The 26,954-nt window shown below is 47.2% G+C and overlaps 1 protein-coding gene across 2 annotated transcripts; it reads right to left on the bottom strand.

Moving 5' to 3' along the window:
* Positions 1–451: 451 nt before the first annotated feature.
* Positions 452–26,441, bottom strand: LOC133355911 (dentin sialophosphoprotein-like). Of its 2 annotated transcripts, XM_061573329.1 has the most exons (7): positions 26,294–26,441; positions 21,895–22,007; positions 13,614–13,760; positions 10,315–10,383; positions 8,935–9,009; positions 5,574–5,607; positions 452–4,251 (listed from the first exon to the last, which is right to left on the bottom strand). In XM_061573329.1, the coding sequence occupies exons 1-6, from the start codon at positions 26,302–26,304 to the stop codon at positions 5,597–5,599; spliced, it is 426 nt and encodes a 141-aa protein (XP_061429313.1). In that variant the 5' UTR covers positions 26,305–26,441; the 3' UTR covers positions 452–4,251; positions 5,574–5,596. The 2 variants fall into 2 exon arrangements, with proteins under 2 accessions (XP_061429313.1, XP_061429314.1); XM_061573330.1 differs by lacking the exon at positions 13,614–13,760 and having other exon boundaries at positions 456–4,251.
* Between the last annotated feature and the right edge of the window lie 513 nt (positions 26,442–26,954).

Raw genomic sequence — 26,954 nt, 5'->3', positions numbered from 1 at the left:
CCACAACATTTGCAATCTGAGTAACGACGTTTCGCCAGTAATTACAACGGGCATCATCAGGCGGACAGCCAGGTTTGTGGAGAAATCCTCCCGTTTCGTTCCTTGAATAGAGGGGTAAATGTGATGACGTCACTTGTGAGCCCTTCACGTGCGAAGGGGTGGGATTAATGAATACAAATAAATTGCAATTGGTATCCATTGCCGGTTGAGTTATTCATCTGGTAATCAACGAACATTATGTATGCACATTGTTATTGTACCGCCAGTCGTTTGCGTGCAATAAAATAGCAGCCACTGTCATTGTGTCGCCCTGCCCCGCCGTTTGTGAGCCGCTTGCGAGCCGCAACTGAGTCTGAGCTCGCTTGCTGGAACGAAACGTCGGACATGGTGCCCGGACGACGTGCGGCGCTAGCGGTTGCCGCCCAGTTGAAGAATCACAGCGCAACCTCACGATGATGCAATCACAGTTGTAGCTTTATTATAATCAAAGCTAGAGGGAGCACGGTGCACAATTGCAAAGGGGGCATCTTAGAGTAGAGGCAGGAATGAGAACAAATTAAACTCACAGATGTTCTTCAATCTTACGAAACGTAATAAAGCCGTTGTCTTTCCGCGTGTTGTTTTGTTGTTGTTGTTGCGGTTGCAATTGTCAAAGCGTTTGATTTAAACGATCCGGTTGAATACTCTTTGGTTGATAATTGTTTTTTTACCCTTCTATCTGGCAACAAAACTGACACCTTTTTAATGAGGAGTCATGTTTGCATAGACCACAATACCTGCAGTCATAATGCAAAGAAAAAACATAACTCTGAAAAAGGTGTCAGTTTTGGTGCCAGATAAAAGGGTAAAAAAACAATTATCATATTTTTTTACTGTCAAATGAGGTACCAATGGTACTCTTTGGTTCTTTCGGTAAAGTCACTTTAGCAAAAAAAATATTGCTGTGGGTTTACCACCTGATGACGATTTCTTGTGTTGCGATCAAAATGTCACGATTTTATTTATTTTATACCTACGTGACTTTACCGAAAGAACCAAAGAGTATGTATGGATCCCTGCAGTCGCGAAAACTTCAAATCTAGATTGATCCGGGTTGAAACAAAGGCCTCGTAGCGAAACGGCGGTTATGTCCTTCAGAATGCACTGCAACAAATTGCGAACTGACAATTGGGTGTTGTTGGAAATTAAAGTGGCACATTCAGGCGAGTGTGCGCGACCGTTTTCACGTCACAAACATTTCTGAAGGGTGCCCCCCCCCCCCCTTGTGGATTTTCTGTTTGCACTCAGTCACATATTCACTTTAAGATGTTTTTTTGTTCATGTTTTTGTTTGTTGCGGTTGCACCCGATTCAAGAGCCGAATGGCTCACAGGGCTACACCTAACACATGAACTTGAACTTGAGCATGGTACATCAGGGATGAATTTCGGCCGGAGCTGTCCAGTGCTGAGCTCCAGAAAATTACTTCTGCACTGCCGCCTGTTGGGAATGAGGGGCTTGGGGGTGGGTGACTGGTTGGGGGGGGGGGGAGGTGAAAATTCTGGGGGTGGAGTGGTGGATGGAGAGCCCCGGCAAAATACTCCATGAGTTAAGTTAAGCAGTTATATATATCTATGATTGAATGTCATCGGCAATTAATCAACATTGCGAGTGTTTCCGTGAACTTTTTTGACCAGATCATATTTCACCCTAACCTTTGCCATCTAGGAAACGTCGTACACTCTCAAATTTGACGCTAAATCATGGGCGTTGTTTTATCTCAAATGTCCCATCAGCAACAACGGAAGAGAGAGAGAGAGAAAGATGGATTAGCGCAGCGTTCTTCACTAATTTCCAGAGGGAGGCGACTTTCACCGATAAGACATCACCAGGCGTGAGGCCCGCCACGCCTCTGAAACCACTGGGGTTTGACACCATTTGTGGATTGTCGAGGGCCACACTAAAGGCCAACAAGACCCACCAGTGGCCCGCGGGCCTCGCAAGGAAATAAGCGGATCAGGGAGCCCCTGAAGACGGGAGACAGATGCCACGATGGATCATTACTCTCAGCGAGGGACCCACAGACCTCCATCTCCTCTCCACTGATCTTTACAACCATACCCACATGCGACGGCGATCCGTCAGCCGTAGAAATCGGCGGTCAAACGCGTGGATTTTATTGTGAGAAACTACAAACGACTTGTTTTTATTTATGTTACCAGGTAAGGTCCACTGTAGCTATAGAGCTCGTTTTCCGAAGCGAACTGGCCACAAATGATAGCCCGATGAAGTGCTCTTATCATGCGGAAATTTAAAGCGGACAAATGCTCAAAACGCACGTTTCGAAATGTGGAGGCGGAAAAAAAACGGAGGACCCAGAGAAAAATCCACTCGACCACGGGGAGAACATGAAAATTCTAAATATACAGCAGCAGCTGTCAGGGTTGGTATCAAACCCACGACCTCCTGTATAGGCCTCGGCAAGGTAAGGTAATGCACCCTTTTTTACCGGGTAAAAGGGTAAAGGTAAAGGTGTCGACATGCCAAGGGGTAAGGGTAAAGGGTAGGGTAAAAGGTAGACTCGTTGCTTTTACACTTTTACCTTACCTGCTAAAGGGTCAAAGGTAGGGTAGAGTGATTGTATTGTGGTAAGGTAAAAGGTAGGGTAAAGGTAGGCTCGTTGTTTTACACTTTTACCTTACCTTGCCGAGGCCTACTCCTGTATACCAGGCGAGGCAGTTAACATCTCGCCACCGCGGCACGCGAGTTAGACTGGGTCGTGCAGCTGGGACGAATCAAATGAAAGTGAGGAAGCTGAATGTACCCCAGCTGTTGTTTGTGTTGCAGTGACTGAGAGGGATGAGAGCGGGCATCTCGTTTACACACGGGAAGCCGTTTCTCCTCTTATGGAGCGGGTGAAATATCAGTTCGCTGAAGCACTCAACCGCACCAACAATCCACGTGATTGTTGGCGGTGACATTTATGCGTTTGCTTCATAAAAAAAACTGAATCCCTGCCCACTTAAAGTCCATGGGTCAGAGCAAAAATTGGTAGCGCCTAAGATAGCAACAATCGTTTCGTAAGAACTGCTTTTTAAATCCTTTATATTAAGTTCACTTGCTTGCTTGCTTGCGCGCTTACGACCGTGCAAATCTTTCGGTCGTTTTTTAACCCACTTCCCGTGATCCAATCGAGCTGACATTTTGCACACAGACTCGTTGTGCGTGACAATTTATTTTCGTGAAATTTTTTTCCCAAATTTTAAACATTTTAGGATTTTTTTTTTATATTTAATTACCAATTGCTTAATGGTGGCAGGCAATCATCTGACCCATAGGTGGCAGCCATCTCAAGCCAGAGGACGAGAGGACTCTAGCCGCCACGCATATAAAGGATTTATAGTGAAAAACTTTGTTTTTACGGGTTAATTTTTTGCCGTTTAGTTTGTTGTCCTTCCCCCGGGGCACCTCCGATTAGCGCGGTTGGCTACGTATGGTGCGAAAGAAGTTCAACATACGCACACACGTAGTAGTTTCAGTTGAATTATAGGTAGAATGATTTGATAACCCAATCATCATTTCAAGTGCTTTCACTTATCACGCGCGTCACTGCTATTGGCCACGTATCGAAGATGGAACCAGGCAAGTTATGCCAGCCCGGGTGGTCATTGATGGTGAGATGTCCACTCTAGGCTCGTGTGGACTGTCACATATCACTTTTCAACATACACAGTGTACTTTATTCCTAACAAAACAAAGGTTAAAGGCGAAATAATGTATCGTGGAAGTCGGTTGTTGCAAACGTTGCGTTGTGTGATCGTTAATTTAAACAGCCATTCACTCCCCCAATATACAGACACTTAGACTTAATACAGGCGCCGATGTTGAGTTTTTGTTTAAAATATGTAAATATATTTCCACATACGGAACTTTATTTAACGAAGCCAATTTCACTCATTAATTTTGCGGGGAAGCATGCATAGCAGCAGCGATTGCATTTGCGTGCAATTATTTTGCTTTGTTTAAATGAAATTTGGGCCACATCCTTACACACGATTTGCCAACTCTTCATCGTAGACTCTACGAGCGCCTGGACGAAGTCGAAGCGTCATGTCGTTCGTTCACGAGTGTCATTCATTCGCCGATTCCATTCCCTTTGGCACGCGTCAGCCAGTAGGCCCCACTTTTGCAACAACTGCGTGATAATTCATTTTAAAAAGAAGCATTTGTCTCTCTGAGATTGTCCGGCCGAGTCGTCGTTCAATGCGTGATCCTGAGGGTAAACGAAACAACAACAACAACAAAAAAGAGATCTCAACCAAACATCCACGGCACACATATTTTATCTGCCAATCACACGCACCAATTAAAAAAATATCCGAATCGAATCGGCCCATGCGCAGCTGATTCTACGTGTGATTGTAACAGTATGGCCGCACTGTGAGAGATGGTGACAGCTTAGGGGTAGGCATTCATCCTGCAGTGGATTGTTCACCGCTGATGATGATGATGGAGAGGAATTTACAGCCACGTTGTCAATCCACTGCTCGTGAGGGCCTGTTGACCATACTTCACCGCGCTGGTGCGTGCGGTTCGTGAAGGCGAATGGTGTAGACGTGGCAGCTTAGAAGTGCAGTACAACAATTGATTTTACTGTGCTGCCCATCAAGTAGCTCTGCAGCGCCATGGCAACCGATGTTGAGTACCGTGATCACCCGGCCTCAACGCTGCTTCGCTTCTGAGGTCTGGCGACAATTGGGTGCATTCTGGGTAATTTAGTCATTGGTAAATACAACGTCTCAGCGGTAATGAGCGAGTTCAAAACCTTGTTGGGGGGTCGACTCAGCCCATCATCCCTCGAGGGTTGATGATAACAAAATAGGTACCACTTTGAAGGGAAGTCAACAGTGGTTGTCCTATGGGTAGACTTACCCCTCCCCCCACCCCCTGTCATAGGAATGTGGAATTTCCACCACTGGCTCAAGGCTGTAAACAGGAGACGTGCACCACCACCGATGCACGGTTGAGCAGTGAAATCACTTTGACTCTCATGAGGTCGCGCGTATTAATTGCGCAACAGAGGCAATTGGGAGCAGTGTTTTTTAGGGCAAGTATTGATTTGGTCAGCTGTAGATGGTCAGCTGCAGCTTCTCATTGCTGTAGCTGCGGGTTGCGTGACATTGCACAATGTCTGTGACTGTATTCTCCAGATGATAAGGCACTACGGATAATCAAACGCACCCTAGACTTGTGCCCAGTGTCAGCAAAAGTTACGCGCACGCACGCACGCGCACGCACGCACGCGCACGCACGCGTGTACACAGCTACCGGATTATAAGACTCAACCGCAACGTTTGCTTAACGTTAAAAGGGGGGGGGGGTAACATAGTGCGACTCATACTCCAGAGAATACGGCATCATTACAACTGCGGGTGTCAACAGCTGTTGCGTCGAACAGTTCACCTTTTGGCTGGGAGTTAAATCGTAGGCGTCGGTTATGATTTGTGTTAAGGATAGAATCACATTTAATTTCAAGGGTGGAGTGCCAGCCCGGAGTATAATGGATTGCTCAGGGGACCTAATGCAATGTCTCACCTTTAAGAGTTGTTAGCGGGTCGTTACATATTACCTGCAATACAAAAGTGAGCCAACGTGATTGAGTGGTTTATCAGAGAGAGAGATAAAGTGAGAGTGCACGTGCATTTCCCAAAGTATAAGTGGACGGTTTGCGTGTGTGTGTGTGCATGTACGTGTAGTGTAGCGGTTAGCGCTACGCTGTGCTACAAACCTGGCGACCAGGGTTCGATTCCCGCTCACGGCATAAACAAAAAAACTAGTTTTTTGTTTAAGCGCGACGAACCCATCAAACGGAGTTCGATTTCCGCTCACGGCCAACATCAGTGACGATTATCTGAACCGGTCCTGGGCCTCCCCTAGGTCGACTCAGCCTCAAATAAGTACCTGGTGCGATGTGTAAACAACGCCACTAGGGAGACAAAGGCGGCCGGGCGTGGTGTTGGTCACCCACCTCCTCGTGTGGCGTGCCGGCCTTCATAGGTACACGCTAACAGCACTTGCCCCTACAGTCTGTTAAGGCTATACGGGGGATCTTTGTCTTTGTTTGTGTATGTATTATTACACTGGTCACCACACTTTTTCTGGCATAAGGTATTCCAACGGTTTTAAGGAAATTTTGGGGTGCTGATTCTAAATCTGGCATCAGTTTTTGTCTATCACATCAAGTTTTTTAGATATCAAATATTGCATTTTCAATAAAAACTGCAGAAGAAAAATATTAAATAAATGTGGATATCTACATAAAATTATAATATAAACACACTATCCTAAAAATACAGCACCATATTTTAACACTAAAGCAGTCACTGACTTGCAACAACTTGCAATCATAAGTGACAGAGTTAATTTCGGGTAAAATCAATGAAAATTGGGTATGCCGATAGCATAAAAATGAGATGTGATAGAGCGAATCTGAGATCAGATTTGGAATCAGCACCCTGAAATTAGTCCAAAACAGCTGCAAAAATCCAGGCCAGAACAAAATGTTTTTTTTTTTGTTGACCAGTGTTATTATTACGCGGGATATCAAACAGCAGTGGCATGGTCGTTACCGTGTGTCGCCAATTCGTCACGAGAGCCTGGGTTCGAATCCTGGCCATGCACTTCAGCAATGCAACAGACGGAGAGTCTGAATGTGAGCTGAACTTTCCCTCCGAGTTGCCTAACATTGAGTTGCCTGGCACGACGCGATAACTTTGTCAACCGGGAGATAAGTTGCGGCGAGGCATAGTGTGCCGGTACCCATAATAGGCAGCCTATGCAAACTGCAGGAATAACAATAATACAAATATCACGACGTTTCGATCGCAACACAAGCGGTCGTGATATTTGTATTATTTTTTATTCACTTTATTTTCATTTTTATTATTTTATTGTTATTATTTCTTCTATCTACGTGACTTTACCGAAAGAACCATAGAATATAAACAAGTAACGATACATACACATACCTCAATGCACTCTCAACTGGTTAAATCCATTTAATGCTGATGAGCTGATCATACAATAATTAAACACATTCCTGCGGAGGGAGCTGGTAGGAACGTTGGGTTGCTCGGTCAATGGCCAGGTTCAACGGCGGCGTGGTGTATTCCGCAAATATGGCCGACTGTGAGGGCGGGTACAAGCCGGCGTGAGTAGGTTAAACGTTGAGTTTTATAAGGGCACCACGGGGTGACCAGCCCCTCCCCACCCAGCCCCACCCCTCCCACCCCCCACCCAGCCTCACCATCCCCACCCAGCCCCTCCCCACCTTCTCCTCCCCACCCAGCCCCTCAAGACCCTCCCCACCCAGCCCTTCCCCACCCTCCCCACCGAGCCCGACCCCTCCCATTTTTGGATGCACGACGGACGGACGGACACAATAATCCCCTATGGGCTGGTGGAAACAGATGGTTCCTACCAGTATCATTTACAGCTCTTCATCCATCCATGACCAGGAATCACATTCGGCGCCACGGTGGTGAGATGTTAACTACCTCGCCTGCTACACAGGAGGTCGTGGGGTTGATGCCGACCCTGCCGCTTGTATATTTGGAGTTTGCACGTTCTCCACGTGGTCACGTGGATTGTTCTCCGGGTCCTCTGGTTTTCCCCTCCACATTTAGAACCAACGTCACGCGTTTTAGAGTTATTTGGCTGCTATAAATTTCCACGTGATAAGCCGCTTCGTTGAGCTATCGTTTGCTGCGAAAGGCAGGTCGCTTCTGAAAAATAACTACATATTACTCAATGGGCCTTACCTGCTAGACTAAACATAGTAGTTTAGTATAAACACTCATCGTCTTGAAATCATCATCATTATAATTATTTTACAAGCAATTCAAACCCCAACGCAGGACCCTGCTCAGGTAAAGAGTCCTTGCAAACTTTCCTAGAGAAATACATAATTACATTTCTAAAAGTGAGTCAGAGTAAGGGGCAGTGGGGCGTCCGTGGCAGGTCAGGCAGCAAGGGGGTTGTGGGGGTGGCGAGCCGTGTGACCGCCGGTTCACCCCCTTCACCCTCACCCCCTCGTGTGCTCTGCGTCACTGACTCCGATGGTAGTCGTGCACTCTATCGTGAGATGACAGCGTTGCTTTGGTCGCGGTGTCAATGACCGGCGTTCACACTCAGCTTGGTCGTAATCGAGTGGTGTTTTTTTTGTTGAGTTAGATCGCGTAAATATGAATGCGTCGTTAAAACCCCACGCCCGCCCGCCCGCACCCTTGTGTGAATGAAGCACACGTGGCGGGTTAATAAAAAAAAAAATCTGCATTTTACAACAGTCATTTCAAAAATAAGTATTTTGGGTTTTTTCATTGTCATTGTCGATCGTAAACCCTTAGAGCAGGGGTGGGGAACCTTTTTTCTGCCAAGGGCCATTTGGATATTGAAAACATCATTCGTGGGCCATACGAAATGATCAACTTTAAAATTAGCCTGTTATATTTGGTCAAACATTTAATTAACTCACCACTAATGTGATGACTGGAACGGCTTCTCTTTGGTGAGGCGTGTGATGTTAGCTGGTATTGATGATGTTGCTACTCGCAACTGCTTTTCCAGGTTTGCTCCTAGATTTATTGAATTTCGAGTCCCGCCTGCGGTTGCCTTGGCAGGACCACACCAAATGATTTCGCGGCCCTTATACAACCCACGGGCCGGACGTTCCCCACCCCTGCCTTAGAGAGACAATCCAAAAATGCACAGATCACGTGTGCAAAATCGACCCTGTGTCAAGTCGTGATTTCCGGTTGTGCCGTGTTTTCAACTCTTCAAGTAGCTCCCCACGGTTGGAGCGAAACGTCGGACATCGTGCCGAACGATGAGCAGTACCACACCGCGACGAGACGCCGGCGAACGGCACGGCGGGAGAGAGACGCCGCTGGAGACTCACCTCCGTGGGGAAGCTGCTGCCCGTTCATCGCGTCCATCCCAACGAGCGTCAGCTCGACACTCTCCACAGAGAGTCCTAAACGAGAGGGGGACGTGCAAGTTCACGCCGGGACACGTTGGCAAAGAAATCCTCCACGAGACACCTCGCCGCCGATCTCGTCAATGAGCTGTAAACCATCATCACGCGAACTGCGGTTATCCTCCCAGCGGCTGTTGGCTCAGCCGTCGGAGCAAAGTCGGCGGTCACCGCATCGTCGCGCGGCGCTTTCAGACGCGCTTCTGCGGCCGTCTGGAACGCTCCTTTCTTCCGATATTCGGAATCCACTGGTGCTGTGCGCTTTTAAATCGAGATTAAAATCGAATTTCTTTCGAACTGCTTTTTGGGTGTTTAGTTTGTTGTCCTTCCAACCCACTTCCGATTAGCACGGTTGGCTAGGTACGGTGTGAAAGAAGTTCAACACACATACGTACATACAAACTGTCCCCTACACCACCTCCCAAAGGCAAAATAAAAGTCGTGATTGCTCAACTCAGGCCACCGGTGGTGGTAGGGGCCCTCCCCCGGAGGGACCTACACAGACGCCCTTGGCCTACTCTTCCACGCAGGCCAGACGTCTCAGAAGAGGCGACGGAGTGCTCGCCGTTCGATAGATTTAACCGTGGCGTTGCACACCCATTCGTACTGTGGGGTGGACACGGAGGCGTACGCAGGGACTTCGTAAAACTTTCACCGTGTTTGTCAGATGACAACAAAAAACGTGTGCGGGGGGGAATGTTGTTGTTCGCGTTTAAAATATTTACGGGACATTTTTTGGCCAGAATCAAAGTATGCAAAAATATATGAATAGGGTTTTATCCTTTCTGGCCATAAAACGGCTGTTAAAGGTATCTATTTGGCGCTTGAGCATCTTAACACCCGTTTTCATTGTCGGAAAGGGCATCAACCTATTCTTGTTTTTTCATACGTTTAAAATGTTATTTGACTTTGGGGCCGTCCATAAATGACGTCACGCAATTTTGGACGATTTTTGACCTCCCCCCCTCGTCACACGGCGTCACAAAAAGTCAGACCCCCCCCTCAAATATGACGTCACAAAGATCCGCCCCCCCCCCCAAATAAAACATGCTTCAAATCGCTTTAAACTATTGTCATTGTAGTGCGTATTTAATGTGGCGCTGCACTCTGATGTTGTAGGAAAAAACATTTATTTAAAAGTATATTTAATTAAGTAGAGCGTGTTGTCTATATTTATTTAAAGTTGCGCATTTTGATGTAACGTCACATTTCTCAACCCCCCCCCCCTCGTCACACATCGTCACAAATGTCTGACCCCGCCCCCCGCCCTAGGTGCGTGACGTCATTTATGGACGACCCCTTTACCAGTGTCCACACTGTCCACGCCGGTCTCTTCCGACTCCACGTGCACCGCTCTCCGCTCTCTGGCCCCGCCTGTGACACCACGTGAGGATGAGAACACCACGAGGCATTGATTGAAATAACCTCTTAGATTAACTGTGAACTGGAATGTATAGACACTAATGATAATGATGATGACGATAATAATGTACAGCGCTTTGTCATTCATAATCAGAATCTTGATTTCGGGAATCCGATAAGCTATGAAGCTCTTTTTGTCACAGATGTCTCCAGTAGGGGCACGTGGTCAGCGAGTTACAACAGCGAGAAAGACAAAAAACAACGACAGTGGTGCAACATGGTTTGCAAGTTACTAAGTATCAAAACAATTAGATCAATTACGTGAGTTGGATTCATCATGCTTGGGCAAGGCAGCGAAGTCAACAACAAAACAGTCCCAGACCACACCAATAACACATTCCTGCGGAGGGAGCTGGTAGGAACGTTGGGTTGCTCGGTCAATGGCCAGGGTCAACGGCGGCGTGGTGTATTCCGCAAATATGCCCGACTGTGAGGGCGGGTACAAGCCGGCGTGAGTAGGTTAAACGTTGAGTTTTATAAGGGCACCACGGGGTGACCTGCCCCTCCCCTCCCCACCCAGCCCCACCCCCACCCAGCCCCACCCTCCCCACCCAGCCCCTCCTCACCCAGCCCCTCCCCACCCTCTCCTCTCCACCCAGCCCCACCCCTCCCATTTTTGGATGCACGACGGACGGACACAATAATATCACTTGCCAATGTTGTTAGCCGTGACCAGGAGTTCAACTCATGTCGCTGAGTTCGTAACACAATATCATCACCACACTAAAGTGCATCTTATCCACGGCCCTGTACAACTGGGTTCGCCACCTGCCCCGTTTTTTTTTCCCGGGACCGTTTTCGCTTTCGAGGAGGAGGAGGAGGGCGGCTGCTGGTGTCTTTGGGGAAATCTGTTCAAGTCGTCCCTGGGGGGCAGCGATCGACCACGGTCATTGCCCGCTCTTTGTAAACAAAGCTACATCCGAGACGATGTGTGGTACTTTTTGAGATCTTTGAGATCTTCTTCTGCTTCTTCCCAATATCGCTACCAGTTTTGTTTTTGTTATTCCTTAAAAGTAGTGACCCTTGGAGTAGCCCAGCGTGTGTGACCCATCGACCATCAACGAATAAAAAAACCACGTTGTACAATCTAGCTTCGAACTTAACCCATTAAGGCCGTTGCCCCCGGAGTTAGCTGATAATCGAAAAGGAAACAACTTGATCAATGCCACCTCAATAATCAAGTATTGTTCAGTGGTTACATAACGGGGGGGGTGGGTGGGGGGCCTTGTCGTCACCTGTCAGGTGACAGCGACACACGACGGCGTGTAGGAGTTTACGACTTTGGAAATCCCACAGCTCTCAGTGTCAATAGGGCAAATCGTGATGTCAACGGAAGTTTTGAAAGCTAAAAAACCCAACAAAATACGATGGCTACACTCCTCCCCCCCACCCCATCGCAAAATGACCCTTGCCCCCATTGTCAACAGAACAATGCACGGTAGCTGTTTCGCTCCTGTAATGCCCATCGACGATGGGCATCGTCAGGGTCGGGATCGACCCTGACGATGCCTGCTGCTGTATATTTGGAGTTTGCGTGTCTCTCTCATCATCATCACGGTGGCTAGGAGATGTTAACTACCTCGTCTGGTATTCAGTAGGTCGTGGGTTCGATCCCGACGCTGATGCCTGCTGTATATTTGGAGTTTGCGGTGTCTCTCTCTCCCCGTGGTCGTGTGGATTTTTCTCCGGGTCCTCCGGTTTTTCCCTCCAAATTTATAATCATGCATTTAGAGTATTTGACTGCTGCTATAATTTCCCACGCGATGGTGATGAACCACTTCGTGGAGCTATCATTCGTGGCCAGGCCGCTCCTGAGAAAGAACTGTACAACTCATTGAGCCTTACCTAGTAAAATAAAAAAATGGTTTAGTTTATCTTCTTGGTTTTTTCGGTAAAGTCACGTAGAAGGGAAATAATAAAATAATAAAAATGTACATAATAAAATAATTCTCACGACTTTTCGGCCACAACGCAAGCAGCCGTCCTCAGGTGTCTGAATGAATTCATTCAGACGCTGTCTCCCCGACAGACCTGGTCTTCTGCTTGCGTTGTGGCCGAAACGTCGTGAGAATTATTTTATTATGTTTTATTTTTATTATTTTATTATTTCCCTTCTATGTGACTTTACCGAAAGAACCAAGAAGATGAATCCCTGCAGTCACGAAAGCTTCAAATCGTGGTTTAGTTTAATTTATAGTTTAGTTTTGAAGGTCCCAAATAAACTGGTATACATGAGGTCGCGGATTCGATCCCGACCCTGGCGCCTGCTGTATATTTGGAGTTTGCCTGTCTCTCTCGCTCTCCCCGTGGTCCGGGTGGAATTTCTCCGAGTCCTCCGGATTTTCCCCTCCACGTTCAGAATCAACATCACGCGTTCAGAGTATTTGGCTGCAATAAATGTCCACGTGATGATACTATGCGTCTTCGTTGAGCAATCATTTGTGATGGCCAGGCCGCTTCTGAAAAAGAGCTGTACCGCTCAGTGGGGCGTTTCCTGGTAAAATAAAAAATAGTTTGGTTTTAAATTAAGGTGGGAATTTCCCAGCGTAGCCTTCACAATCTGCCCCCTCCCCCCCACCTCCGACCCCGACCCCACGGTAACTCACAACCCTGAACCCCAGCTGCGCGTTAAGGGACATCACTTTTGACAAACATCCCAGAACGTGAGCGGCACGGTGAAGCGAGCCTGCAGTATTGCCCAGGGCTTAACGTCTCACTCGATAATCTCCGGGAACTTTTCTCGGCTGGCTTAGCAGGAGGAGACTACCGGCATAAGGCACTGCCACTAGAGTGCTGCGGTATGCCTATTTGTAATAGTCCTATATATTATCCTACTCTACATTAATGCGATTCTACGAGCAGACGCCGACGGACGCACGCACACTGCACGCACGCCGTTACACGCACACCACCGCCACACGCACACACCACAGACACATGCACACAACCGCACGCACACACCACAGACACATGCACACAACCGCACGCACACCACCACCGCCACACACACACCACCGCTACACACACACACCACAACCGCATGCACCCCACCGCACGAAGGCAACCTTGGTATCACGAGGACTCAATCGGGCGAGATGGACGCGGCGCGCATGCCAAACATAATTCCCGGAACAGCGTTCCGAACTGTTCTGGGTTCGAAATTAAGCGCCGGTTATACTGACCCGAATTGCCTGAGCTGCTGCTGCTGCTGCTGCTTGAATCACTGGAATCGCTAGAATCGCTTGAATCACTGGAATGGCTCGAATGGCTGGAATCGTGTTCATCCTCATGATTTCCGGGGAGGCCATGGGAGCCCAGGCAACCTTCATCTGCACAAAACACGAGTGGGTTTGTTTGTTTTTTTCCATTGGAAAGACCCGCAGAGAATCGTATACGCGTCTGTTAACAAAACCTTATTTACCCTTTCTGGAAATAAAACAGGTGTTAGGAAGATATTCAACCCCCAAATAGAAACCTTTAGCAACGAATCAAGTCCGCATTGACCACACGCAGTATATGTGGTGAACATGCAAGCAAAAATGCACTGATAATATATATTGTCTTTGAAACTGATTGGGCCTGTCCCAGAGACTTATTTAGGGCCTAGTCTCACCAGTGTCAGACCAGATAATGCCATACCTTGATTTCTATTTGGTGTTTGAACATTTTAACACCTCCTGTTTTATTGGCAGAAAAGGTAAAACCCATTTTTATCTTTTCAATACTTTGATATTCAGTTTAACACGTAGGCTTTCGCGACCAATATTATTCATATTAAACGTTTTTGGGTTAGATCGCGTTATTTATAAATGTGTCGCAACTCTCCACCACCCGACACGGCCAATCAAAAGTGTCACGTTGACAAAAGACAAATAGTTCACTACTTTAGCCCACCGGTGTGTTGAAGAGTGAATCAACAACATTTACATTTTTTGAGTACGACGTTTCGCTGGTAATTACATCCATTATCATCGGACAATTTGCCAGAATGGTGAAGCTCTCACTTGCTCCCGGTCTTAAATAGAACCGTCTTTGTTTATTTTACATACGTATTTGTTTATCGTAATGACAACAGCAACAACAACAATTCCATTTATTTACCTACCTCTTCCAAGATGTCTGGCCTGCGTGGAAGAGTAGGCCAAAACGTACATTCGAGAGGAGATTTTTCCGGAGAGCTCTCTACAGTGCCAGAGGCCCTTCTACCAATCTCTGCTATCCACCAAACTTTGCCAAAATCACCCTATTGCAGACGTGCGCCACCACACCTGCCATTATTCATCATCAACACATTTTTTTTTAAACGAACACAGACCAGACAGAGCGCTCAGTTTGACATTTCGGGGTCGTTACGTTGAACACTGGCGAGGCGAAATCGCGCGGCTCAAACCCCGGTGGCTCACCCAGTTAATACCGCGCGTTGCGTAGGCCCACAACACCGCACTGTTTGCTTCACAGTGGACGTTTGAAGATCTTCCTTGCCTCCCCCCCCCATCCGCCCCGATGTCATTGGAAACGAGCAGTTCCATTGCGCGGCCGTCTCCACGCTCAAAACGTGCCAAATTCAAAATAAAATTTCGACCCATCAATGTACTCGTTTGGGATTACACATATGGCAATCATTGCCACCCCACCACCTGCCACCCGCCCGCCTTCCCTACTGGCAGGCTCATGCCCGATCGCAGGCCAGGTTGCTGTGCCACTTTCCCCACTCAGGGGCTGCCCCCCCCCTAAATGTTCCCCGAGAGGACATCTAAGTGACTCGTCGCGCGCGGTCTCAAGCGCTCCTGAGACGCGCCGGCGTACAGGGCACTCCGAGTATAATAATAAAATATATAATAATAATAAAATAGATAATAATATATATAATTATAATAATAAAAAGCAAATCGTGACCGTTACTGGCCGAAGACGTGTGCGTGGGCCGCACAACGAAACCGTCGGATGGCAAACTACGATCGCGGGCCTTCGCTCTCTCAGATGCTGCCCAAAACGAGCGGCAGGCAGGCCTCTAACCCTGGTGCAGGCCTCTAGCCCTGGTGCAGGCAGGTCTCTAGCCCTGGTGCAGGTCTCTAGCCCTGGTGCAGGTCTCTAACCCTGGTACAGACAGGACTCTAACCCTGGTGTAGATCTCTAACCCTGGTACAGGTCTTTAGTCCTGGTGGAGTTCTCTAACCCTGGTACAGGCAGGTCTCTAACCCTGGTACAGGCAGGTCTCTAGCCCTGGTGTAGGTCTCTAGCCCTGGTACAGGTCTCTAGCCCTGGTGCAGGTCTCTAGCCCTGGTATAGGTCTCTAGCCCTGGTACAGGTCTCTAGCCCTGGTGTAGGTCTCTAGCCCTGGTACATGTCTCTAGCCCTGGTACAGGTCTCTAGCCCTGGTACAGGCCTCTAACCCTGGTGCAGGTCTCTAGCCCTGGTACAGGTCTCTAGCCCTGGTGCAGGTCTCTAACCCTGGTGCAGGTCTCAAGCCCTGGTGCAGGTCTCTAGCCCTGGTGCAGGTCTCTAGCCCTGGTACAGGTCTCTAGCCCTCGTGCAGGTCTCTAGCCCTGGTGCAGGTCTCTAACCCTGGTACAGGTCTCTAGCCCTAGTACAGCCAGGACCCTAACCCTGGTACAGGCAGGTCTCTAACCCTGGTACAGGTCTCTAACCCTGGTGTAGGTCTCTAGCCCTGGTGCAGGTCTCTAGCCCTGGTGCAGGTCTCTAACCCTGGTACAGGTCTCTAGCCCTGGTGCAGGTCTCTAACCCTGGTACAGGTCTCTAACCCTGGTACAGCCAGGACCCTAACCCTGGTGCAGGTAGGTCTCTAGCCCTGGTGCAGGTCTCTAGCCCTGGTGTAGGTCTCTAACCCTGGTACAGGCAGGTCTCTAACCCTGGTACAGGCAGGTCTCTAACCCTGGTACAGGCAGGTCTCTAACCCTGGTGTAGGTCTCTAACCCTGGTGTAGGTCTCTAGCCCTGGTGCAGGTCTCTAACCCTGGTACAGGTCTCTAACTCTGGTACAGGTCTCTAGCCCTGGTACAGGTCTCTAGCCCTGGTGCAGGTCTCTAACCCTGGTACAGGTCTCTAACTCTGGTACAGGTCTCCAACCCTGGTGCAGCCAGAACCCTAACCCTGGTGCAGGCGGTCGAGGAGTGATCTGGGAAGGTGAAGCCGGTAAGTGGCGGCCATGGGAATAATAATAATAGCCCCAGGGTACGAGGGGAGTGTTCGAGGGTGAGAGAATACCACTCCAAGTGTATCGTTGGTCACCTTCTGTGATTGCGTCCATTTAACAACAACAGAAAATCAACTCGTTCGTCACCAACACTGTGGCCTTAAAACTAAATAAATAAATAGCAAAGTGCACGTGTACTGCTCGTATGATATATATAATCGGTGATGTATCAAGGCCCTGACTCATATATAGTACGTGCTATGAAGAAGGACCATTGCCTGAAACGTCACCTGTTGTATATTTTCCCTTTCAAGGCCACAGTTTTATTGACGTGTTTTGAGTTGTGCTTGTCTGTTTTCTTTCTCTGAACGTGGTTGTGCTGTGAATGTGTGTGGTGGGGGGGGGAGCTTGAGGTGCAAACCACTCGAGGTATATTTTCCGGATGGCTAAGTTGAAACCAGCGTTGCCATGATATACATTTTTTCACGATATGATATCAAATTTCACGCAATGACGGTCATCCCGGTATCAGTTTTCCGTAACTTTTACAGCCGCGTTTTCGTCGCATCGACGGTGCGCCTTGCTGCTCTTCCACAAAATATGTGTCCAGAATAATTCCTCCCACTGCAGTTCACTCAACTGAAGCGCCCCCCGCGGCCAATAATTATTTTGCGATCATCACGATTCGTGACGCTTACAACGCATCTTCTTGGTTCTTTCGGCGAAGTCACGTAGAAGGGAAATAATAAAATAAGAAACATCATAAAATAATTCTCATGACGTTTCGGCCACAATGCAAGCAGCCGTCCTCAGGTGAAGAACAGGTCTGTCGGAATAACAGTTCATTCAGACGCTGTCTTTCCGACAGACCTGTTCTTCACCTGAGAACGGCTGCCTGCGTTGTGGCCGAAACGTCGTGAGAATTATTTAATTATGTTTTATTTTTATTATTTTATTATTTCCATTTTACGTGACTTTACCGAAAGAACCAAGAAGATGAATCCCTGCAGTCACGAAAGCTTTAAATCGAAGCTTACAACGCACTCGCTGTCCGTTGCGTGTAAAACCAATCATTATCCCAATTGATCACACCAGCACCGCCGCCGGTAGCGTTGTTGTTATTGTTGTTGGAGGGCGATCCACCACGCGTTCAACAATTGGTTCGCGCGGAGGTCTTCGACGGCAGTGACGACCGACGAGCTGCCAGATTTCGCGGATCGCCCGATGGCGCCGCTGACGCAGCCACGGATTGGCCACGTGTGGTCACCACGTGACGACGACTTCGTTGGTGGTGGAGGTGAGTGCACGACGCGGCAGCGGCATTTCGTTCAACGGCGGCGAGCCGTCGCGAGAGACTGCGCCCGCATCGTATTAAATTTCGATTTAAAGCTTTCGTGACTGCAGGGATTCATCTTCTTGGTTCTTTCGGTAAAGTCACGTAGAAGGGAAGTAATAAAATAATAAAAATAAAACATAATAAAATAATTCTCACTAATTCACTAGAATTATTTTCTAATGTTTTATTTTTATTATTTTATTACTTCCCTTTTACGTGACTTTACCGAAAGAACCAAGAAGACGTGTAAAAAAATATTATGGATGATATTCTTAGGTTTTTTCCGGTAAAGTCACGTAGGTAAAAAATTAAAATTAATAAAAGTAAAATAAAATAAAAATCACGACGTTTCTGAGGCAACAAGCTTCCGTCTTCAGGTGGAACCGTCACAGCACGATGGCTGTATCAAGTAAAGAGAAATTCCAATTAAACAGTTTATCTTACTTGATACAGCTATCGTGCTGTGACGGTTCCACCTGAAGACGGAAGCTTGTGTTGCCTCCGAAACGTCGTGATTTTTATTTTATTTTTATTTAACTTTCATTAATTTTTATTTTTTACCTACGTGACTTTACCGAAAAAACCAAAGAATATGAATCCTTGCAGTCACGAAAGCTTCAAATCTAGAATTATGGATGATATTGGTCGCGAAATCCTACTACGTGTTAAACTAATTTAAGAGTGACGATTCGTCCACACCTGAGGGTGCGTTTGCTTCACGTGCGTACGTAGGAGCGTGGGTGTGCAATGCACGCGCAAATTGTGACCCACGCGAACGCACCGCTCGCGATGATTCAGAAAAGAGAATGTTGCAGCCAACGTTTTTTTGTGTTGTTGTTGTTGACAAGGTGCGATGCTGTTATCTCACATCACGCACAACCTCGCCGCTTAAGGCCGCGTGACAATGAGCACGACCAACATCCCCTTTGCCAATTAAGGGGCTTCTCCACAAATAATTACGAGGTGCAAGCTGCCCGTGTCCCCTTCACCTCCGTAACCCTCTGCGCTTCTCTCGTTCGCGCGTTTTTCACACTCTCGCCTTGAAAGCAAATCGCCGAAAGCCGACCCACGCGCGTGGAAGGCTTCTGGTGGTGAATGTAAGACGGGCGGAGGCGTCGCTTTGGCTCATTCTAAGTGGGTCGACCGCTGAGCGGGAGGGTTTTTAAATCCTTTATATTAAGTTCGCTTGCTTGCGTGCTTGCTTGCTTGCTTACGACCGTGCAAACCTTTCGGTCGTTTTTTAACCCACTCCCCGTGATCCAATCGAGCTGACATTTTGCACACAGACTCGTTGTGCGAGACAATTAATGTTCGTGAACATTTTTTTCCAAAATGTTACACTGTTTATGGAAAACAAATTAAATATTTAATTACCAATTGCTTAATACTGGCAGACAATCATCTGACCCATAGGTGGCAGCCATCTCAAGCCAGAGGACGAGAGGACTCTAGCCGCCACGCATATAAAGGATTTATAGTGAAAAACTTTGTTTTTACGGGTTATACTTGTTTGATTCTCTTGCGCTGGCCGGACGTTGTCTCGAGATTGGCACTGCCGCACTATTGCACAAGGAGAGGCAATGCTGCAAACTCAGAACACCCCACATGTAGACCATGACACGTGCCCAAAACTACATTGTTAAAAACAATATGTGAAAATTAAAATAAGTGCTCCTGAGTAAAAACATTCCACAAATGGAAAAACATTCCACAAATCGAAATGAACCTCAGTAGATATTACCTGGGTTAATGAAATGAACGTTGTTGATGATAACTTAAATATACCTTGGTGTTCAAAGCATTTATGACATTTGACGTAAATATCCTCCCTTATCAACGCCGGTTCTTGTTAAGGGAGATGGGTAACATCACATCACATCGGAGACTTTGGAAAGCGGTCGCTCAAGCGAAGTCGTGCTCCGGGTTTGTGAGCCTCCTAGGAGCCCCAGGCCTCCAATACGCGAGCGGCATCGCAAAAATACCGGGAGAGGAGTAGCCGCTGCTCGCGTGTCCTGTCAACTACTAACCGCCACGAGACGACACGTGGCTGCGTGGCTGCCGAGAGGTTTGTGTACGGTGATTTTTCTGCAATATTTTGCTGTTTTTTCTTGGATTTTCTGTTTGCACATAGTCACTTTAAGATGTTTTCTTGTTCATGTTTTTTTTGTTTGTTGCGGTTGCACCCGATTCAAGAGCCGAATGGCTCACAGGGCTATACCTAATAAATTAACTTTGAGGTGCGCAGGCGGTGCAACTGCACTGGGGCCCCCACGGGCCGCAGTGCTACGAAGAGGAGAGGATGAGGTAAGGGGGGAGGGGGCGATTCGGACTGAATAAAAATCGGAAATTTTGCTTCTCGACTAAAGCCCGTAGAGCGAAGAAGCTCTTTAGCTTTCGAGGGCGACTCGGCGGGCCAGTCGGCAGGCAGGCGACATCCAAGCTGGAGCAGGGGGTCGGCAAGCAAGATAACAAGAAGGGGCATTTTAAGTTCTTTCGAATTCGCCAAGAAAAAAAAGCCTCAATATTTCAAGAGCAGTTCCTTAAAGAGCCGCAGGTAGCTCCGGAGTCGCACCCCTGCCCACGGTGAACTGAACTTCCATGGTAAAATGGACTTCCATGGTGAACTGAACTTCCATGGTGAACTGAACTTCCATGGTAAAATGAACTGGCATGGTAAAATTAACTTCCATGGTAAACTGAACTTCCATGGTAAACTGAACTTCCATGGTGAACTGAACTTCCATGGTGAACTGAACTTCCATGGTAACATGGACTTCCATGGTGAACTGAACATCCATGTTAAACTGAACTTCCATGGTAACATGGACTTCCATGGTGAACTGAACATCCATGGTAAACTGAACTTCCATGGTGAACTGAATTTCCATGGTAAAATGGACTTCCATGGTAACATGGACTTCCATGGTGAACTGAACTTCCATGCTAAAATGAACTGGCATGGTAAAATTAACTCCCATGGTAAACTGAACTTCCATGGTGAACTGAACTTCCATGGTGAACTGAACTTCCATGGTAAACTGAATTTCCATGGTGAACTGAACATCCATGGTAAACTGAACTTCCATGGTAAACTGGACTCCCATGGTCAAGGGTTGGCAACCAAAATAACAAGAAAAGCCATTTTTTTCCGAATTCGGTAACCCCCCCTCCCCAACCACCACCCCCCCGTCAATATCTCAAGAGCCGCAATGCCACGTGGAGTACGAGACGGCGGGGCTCCTTAATAAATAACGTCACGAAGCAGTCCTTGAAAGACAAAGACCCACACGTGGCACTACAGCTGCAGGGTTTGCCGACTCCCCATACCGGAGGGATGGCTCCATATTTTCGTTCCTTGGGTGGCGGTGGGGGCATGCCCAAGCAAGCAATCTACACCGCTGCCACGACATGAGATATGGTCAAGCAAAAGAAAAATCTCCCCGATGCTTTCCTGGTTTAACACGGTCTGTGTAGTCCAGCGTTATAATGATGGCCGTACAAAGTGAGTGCGAGTGAATGCGTTGATAATTGGACCAATCAACTTCAAGGACAGTGCATACATTATCAGAGTTGTGTTTTTTGTTTGCATTATGACTGCAGGTATTGTGGTCTATGCAAACATGACTCCTTGTAAAAAGGTGTCAGTTTTGTTGTCAGATAGAAGGGTAAAAAAACAATTACCATATTTTTACTGGCAAATGAGGTTCCAATGGAGTGAATGCGTTGTTTTTGTCAGCGACTGGAGGTGTTTTGATGGTTGAGATGAGAATAATAATAATTCCATTAAAATTTCGCTTTTCATCAAGGATCTCAAAGCGCTGCACAAGACACAGCAGCAGCAGACGTTCGGCATAAAAAAATTATTATGTTATAGATACATTTTAATAATCAATTTATTAAAAAAAACATTTGAATAAGCGGAAGCATAAAACTAGGGTTTGAAAAATGCCCACATGCTCAGAGATTCGTTTTACCGACGCATTTCTCGTCCTGCGGGGTTGTTTCTCCAGGATTCAGGGACCTCAGGTGCTTGCACGAGGCCAGCTGAACCAGGAGGAGGCCCACACACAGCGCCATCAGCACCACCCTGTGGTACACGCGCACGCAATGTCAGGCCGCGTCACATGATGCGACAACACGAGCTTATTCATAATAATTATTCATAATACGGGAAGCCTCGCCTCCCCAAAGTCGGCGAGCTGACCAAAACGCCGTACCCACCCACCCCTCACCACCACCAGTGCCGGATTATCCTCGTAGCACAAGTAGCTACACATGTAGCTACGGGCCCCACACTTTCAAGGGCCCCGCGCTAAATGCTTTCAAGCTATCAACTCCGGTTGAGTGATTCAGCACTTGCTCTATTACTATAGTACTATACCGCCTTAAATTTGTATGAACGACTGGGTGTATAAGGTTAGCGATTTGTCGTATCATTCGGCTGTATAGCAAATGAAAAAATACAATTACTTTACTGTGCAAGTAAAAAAATGTGTGTTTAAATGTGTGTTTTTTAATTATTTAGGGCCTCTTTAATACAACACATGCTACAGGCCCCGCACTAGCTTCATCCGTCACTGCAGCCACCAGCACGTACTATTGATAATAATAAATAAATACATAAACAGGTTCCCATCCTCCAGGAGATGCGCGAGTGCGGTTAAAGTTCAGAGCAAGCAGAGTCCGGTTGCGGGGATCACCGCGGGACTGAGGACTTAGCAGAAAGGCAGCCGAGGCGGCGTGCCCGTCTCATCTTCGCAGTCGAAAGTTTCGAGTGTGGACAAAACAATTGCCGCGCGTGCCATCCCCGTTGTGTCGGCGGTCTGCGGACGTCGACGCAACAGCCGCGAATCGGGAATAGGAGTACATTGGGTGACTCGCGAATATGCGAAAGGGGTCGTCCATAAATGACGTCACGCGATTTTGAACGATTTTTGATCCCCCCCCTCTCGTCACACGGCGTCACAAAAAGTCAGATCCCCCCCCCCACCCCAAAAATAAAACGTGCTTCAATTCGCTTTAAACTATTGTAAATTTAGTGCGTATTTGATGTGGCGCTGCCCTCTGATGTTGTCGGAGAAAACATTTATTAAAAAGTATTATTTTACTTTTATTAATTTTAATTTTTTACCTACGTGACTTTACCGAAAAAAACCTAAGAATATGAATCCTTGCAGTCACAAAAGCTTCAAATCTAGAATGTATTAAAAAGTATATTTATTTAAGTACAACGTGTTCTCTATATTTATTTAAAGTTGCACATTTTGATGTGACGTCACATTTCTCAACCCCCCCCTCCCCTCGTCACACATCGTCACAAATGTCGGACGCCCCTCCCCGCACCCCTAGGTGCGTGACGTCATTTATGCACGGTCCCAAACTCGCGAGGGTTTACGTGCAACGGTTCCTTTCCCGGCCCTGCTGTTCCCCATGCGGGTAATGAACACAGCAAACCGTGAGCAAGCTATTGGGTGCCCTCTTCTGACAGAGGGCAGTCATAGGCCTTTGCCCCCCCCCCCCCACGCAACCAATGGCTATTTGACCCTTATGGTGGTAACCAAATAATACAAAATAGCCGAGGCAATTAAATATTTTATTTCTGGGACACTATATTTTTCCAGGGGTGTACTTCACGCCGCGACTGGGTTACCAATCAATGCGAAATCAGCGCCACTCTGCGATGTTGAAACGCCAATCTTTAGCATAACAAAATCCGTTTTCGAAAAATTCAACTGTGAATAGTGCATCGTGTACAGCTCGTCGAGACGAGTCGATTGCCGCATCGCCGACCATCCACAGACTAGAAACGACTGCATCACGGACATCATGCGAGAGCCGGGGTACTAAGACACCCCGGGGTACCGCCACAAGGTTCATTTGAATACACCGCGTGAACACGGGGGTCCATGCTGCCCCCCCCCACCCCTCTCTCCGCGTCAAATCGCAATTCTTTCCATAGTCAATCAGCCTGCTGGCTTTTGAGGGCAGCAATGGCACAAGGCTGGACGTGTTCACAGACTCGAACTGGGCTATTCGACCTCGTGGGTTACTCAGCGGCGTTCATTTGACGAGGCCCAGCAGGAAGACGCTGACCCAGAGGTCGTCTGCTGACGCACAATGCTGCCTGGGTAATATCTGAACTGCAGACGTAATATCTGAACTCCAGGCGTGCATCGCCACCGCCAACCTCCCAATGTATCTTGTAACAGATTTGCGCTTAACAATAAACGTGATGACGCCTCTTTCGCTTTGCTTACTACCACGTGAACAGTTGATTCGTTGAAACGATATGCTTGGTTATTTTGGTAAAGTCACGTTGAAGGGAAATAACAAAATAATACAAATAAAACAATAAAATTCTCACGACGTTTCGATTGCAACACAAGCAATCATCAGGTGTGAAAACCACATCAGGTGTGAAAACCACATCAGGTGTGAAAACCACAGCAGTAAATATTTTCTTGCTGTGGTTTTCACACCTGATGATGATTGCTTGTGTTACAATCGAAACGTCGTGATAATTTTATATTTTATTTATTATTATTTTATTATTTCCCTTCTACGTTACTTTACCGAAAGAACCAAGCATATGGATCCCTGCAGTCACGAAAGCTTTAAATCGTTTAAACTAGTTTCGTTGATATGGGGAACACGATCTGAGTCGGTCGAAACGTGGATATTCGCAAAGGAAATGGGACAAAAAGCGCGTGTCAACAAGCGTGAATAGGTGCACGCTTGGTGGTGAGCAGACGTTACCCCCCTCGCCTGCTACGCAGGAGTGCATAGGTTCAATCCCGGACCATGACGATGCCTGATGATAGGTTCAATCCCGGACCCTGACGGTGCCTGTGGTATATTTTGAATTTCGCGTTTTCTCTCTCCCCGTGGTCGAGTGGATATTTCGCCGGGAACTCCGGATTTGCCCTCCACATTTAGAAACAAGCGTTCGGATCAATGTCCCGACTATGAATCCCCACCTGCCATGATGCTGCTGCTGCTGATGATGATATAAGCCACTTCTGTTAGCTATCACGTACGGCTCGGTCGCCTCTAAAAAGCGAGTTAATAGCACGGCGGGCTTTACCCGGTGAACAAAATAGTTGAGTTGACAATATTAGACTTGGGCTGACGCACATCGCGGCTCGTGGCGATGATGGCCGGTGGACAGAACTCACGAAGCAGGACACACACACACACGCACACACGAGGGTGTCCACCATGGAGATCATTCGTCATCATCATCGTCGTCGTCGTCATCATGAGACACGAACCCCTCGGGTTGCCATCTCACCCCGCCGAGTGCGGGCCGAGACCCACGGTGGAAGGTGAAGATCGTGGAGATGGAGCGACGGAGCACTGGGCGTTAACACGGAGAGGCTTTTCGCGACCGATATTATTCGTAACAAAGGTTTTTGTAGTCTGGCAAATCGCTCGATGATGCCGGTTGATGTAATTGGCAGCGAAACGTCGTACTACTCAAATTGTAAATGTTGTGGATGTAATCTCCAACACACCGGTGGGCTGAAGTAGTAACTAATTGGCGCGTCGTTTACGTGACAAATCCATTACTAATTGGCCGTGTCGGGTGGTGGATGGTTACGACACATTTATACTTACGCGATCTAACCCAAAAACCCTTTATTATGAATTGGGCGCTAAGTGGGAATCGTTGTCGCATTGTGAGTCCCTGAGATATGGTGGCGGTTTTGGGGGGAAGTGGACAGATGATTGCAGATGATGATAATGATGAAGCAGAATCAGCTCGCGAGCACAGTAGGACTGTGAAGAGCTGTACAATAAATCATTCGTCAGACTGGTCCGTGTTAAAGGTTGGCTTGCGGCTGTACTGATCAGCGTACAGGGAAAGCTCGCGTTTTTAAATGCATCGCTAAGTTTAACACCCGTCCAGACAATGGGGTTAGTTCACTTGTCGTTGGGGAACCACCGAAGCTGCCATCAAATTGTTTTTTTTTTAATGTGGAAAACGGCCACGTGATCAAATGACAATTGTGGCAGCGTGGTCATTTATCTGCCAAAATGTTGGTGAGCACCACCTATCGTTAGAACATTATGCCCAAGTTTCTACCTTACCCGGGCACAGTTGGTTCACGAGCGTACAAACATTCACATCAGAAGACATATTTAAAATATATATACAAAAACTGATATAAGAACGTAAGAACGAGCAACAATATTCAAACGTTTTGAATTACACATTCTGCAGGTAGTTGTCCACCTCCTCTTGCCTGTGCTCCGACCACTGATTAGGCGGTCACCTTCACGAAATTAGTTAATTCGGCAGAGACTTACATAACACGTAAGTACATCTCAACGTTTAAATGTACAGCGGTCCAGCATCACGCTACTGCTTACCTGTTTGCCATGCCCGAAGATCGATGGGAGGGTTTTGATATCGAGACTTCTTTTTTTTTAAGTTCTACAACGGACTGGCTCTGTTTCAGCAGTGGTCAGGTTTCTCAAGACACTAACTCAACTCGAGCGTTTTGAAACGGCTTTATAAAGGCACCGGTCATCTTGGTAAACATTTGCACGGAACCTTCTGGAAGCGGAGAAGGGCGGACGAAATAAAAAATATATTACGTCAAAGAAAAATGTGAAGTCATCAAAACAGTCATCACATTCTTTTTCTTTTTTTAAGCTCACAAGCCACTTTCATTAACCTTGGGAAGATTACTCAATGTTGTGATTCAGGCAAGCACACACACACACGTTTTCATATACGTCGCATTCATTATTATTTAGTGATTGCCCTGAATATGAATATATTATTACGCGCATTTTTTTAAGGATTTGGTTATTTCGTGATTGCCCTTCACAGGAATATATTATTATTTGGATTTAGTTTCATGAACGTTCCCTTGAAATTGTCTCGCCCACCTACTGCGATGTTCGTACCAAACTTTACCCGTAATAGCCGACGGTAAGTGGTACGTTAAGATATCAACGGATAGTCCTGTTCTCGTCATTGTAAAGACATGTTTTTTGTGTTGCGTTGCAGTTGTGTATTTATTTA

This window comes from Lethenteron reissneri, chromosome 52 (assembly GCF_015708825.2).
Source record: "Lethenteron reissneri isolate LAM-NWPU_2019-01 chromosome 52, ASM1570882v1, whole genome shotgun sequence".
NCBI classification, from domain to species: domain Eukaryota; kingdom Metazoa; phylum Chordata; class Hyperoartia; order Petromyzontiformes; family Petromyzontidae; genus Lethenteron; species Lethenteron reissneri.
Note: the sequence above shows the minus strand (reverse complement) of the source record. Positions and strands in the feature narration are given on the sequence as shown.

Coding starts and splice junctions, on each gene's coding strand:
- LOC133355911 (XM_061573329.1), bottom strand. Junction 13,761..21,894: donor GCAGGACGAGAAATGCGTCG/GTAAAACGAATC, acceptor TGTTTTGTGCAG/ATGAAGGTTGCCTGGGCTCC. Junction 10,384..13,613: donor CAGCAGCTCAGGCAATTCGG/GTCAGTATAACC, acceptor GTGGTGTCACAG/GCGGGGCCAGAGAGCGGAGA.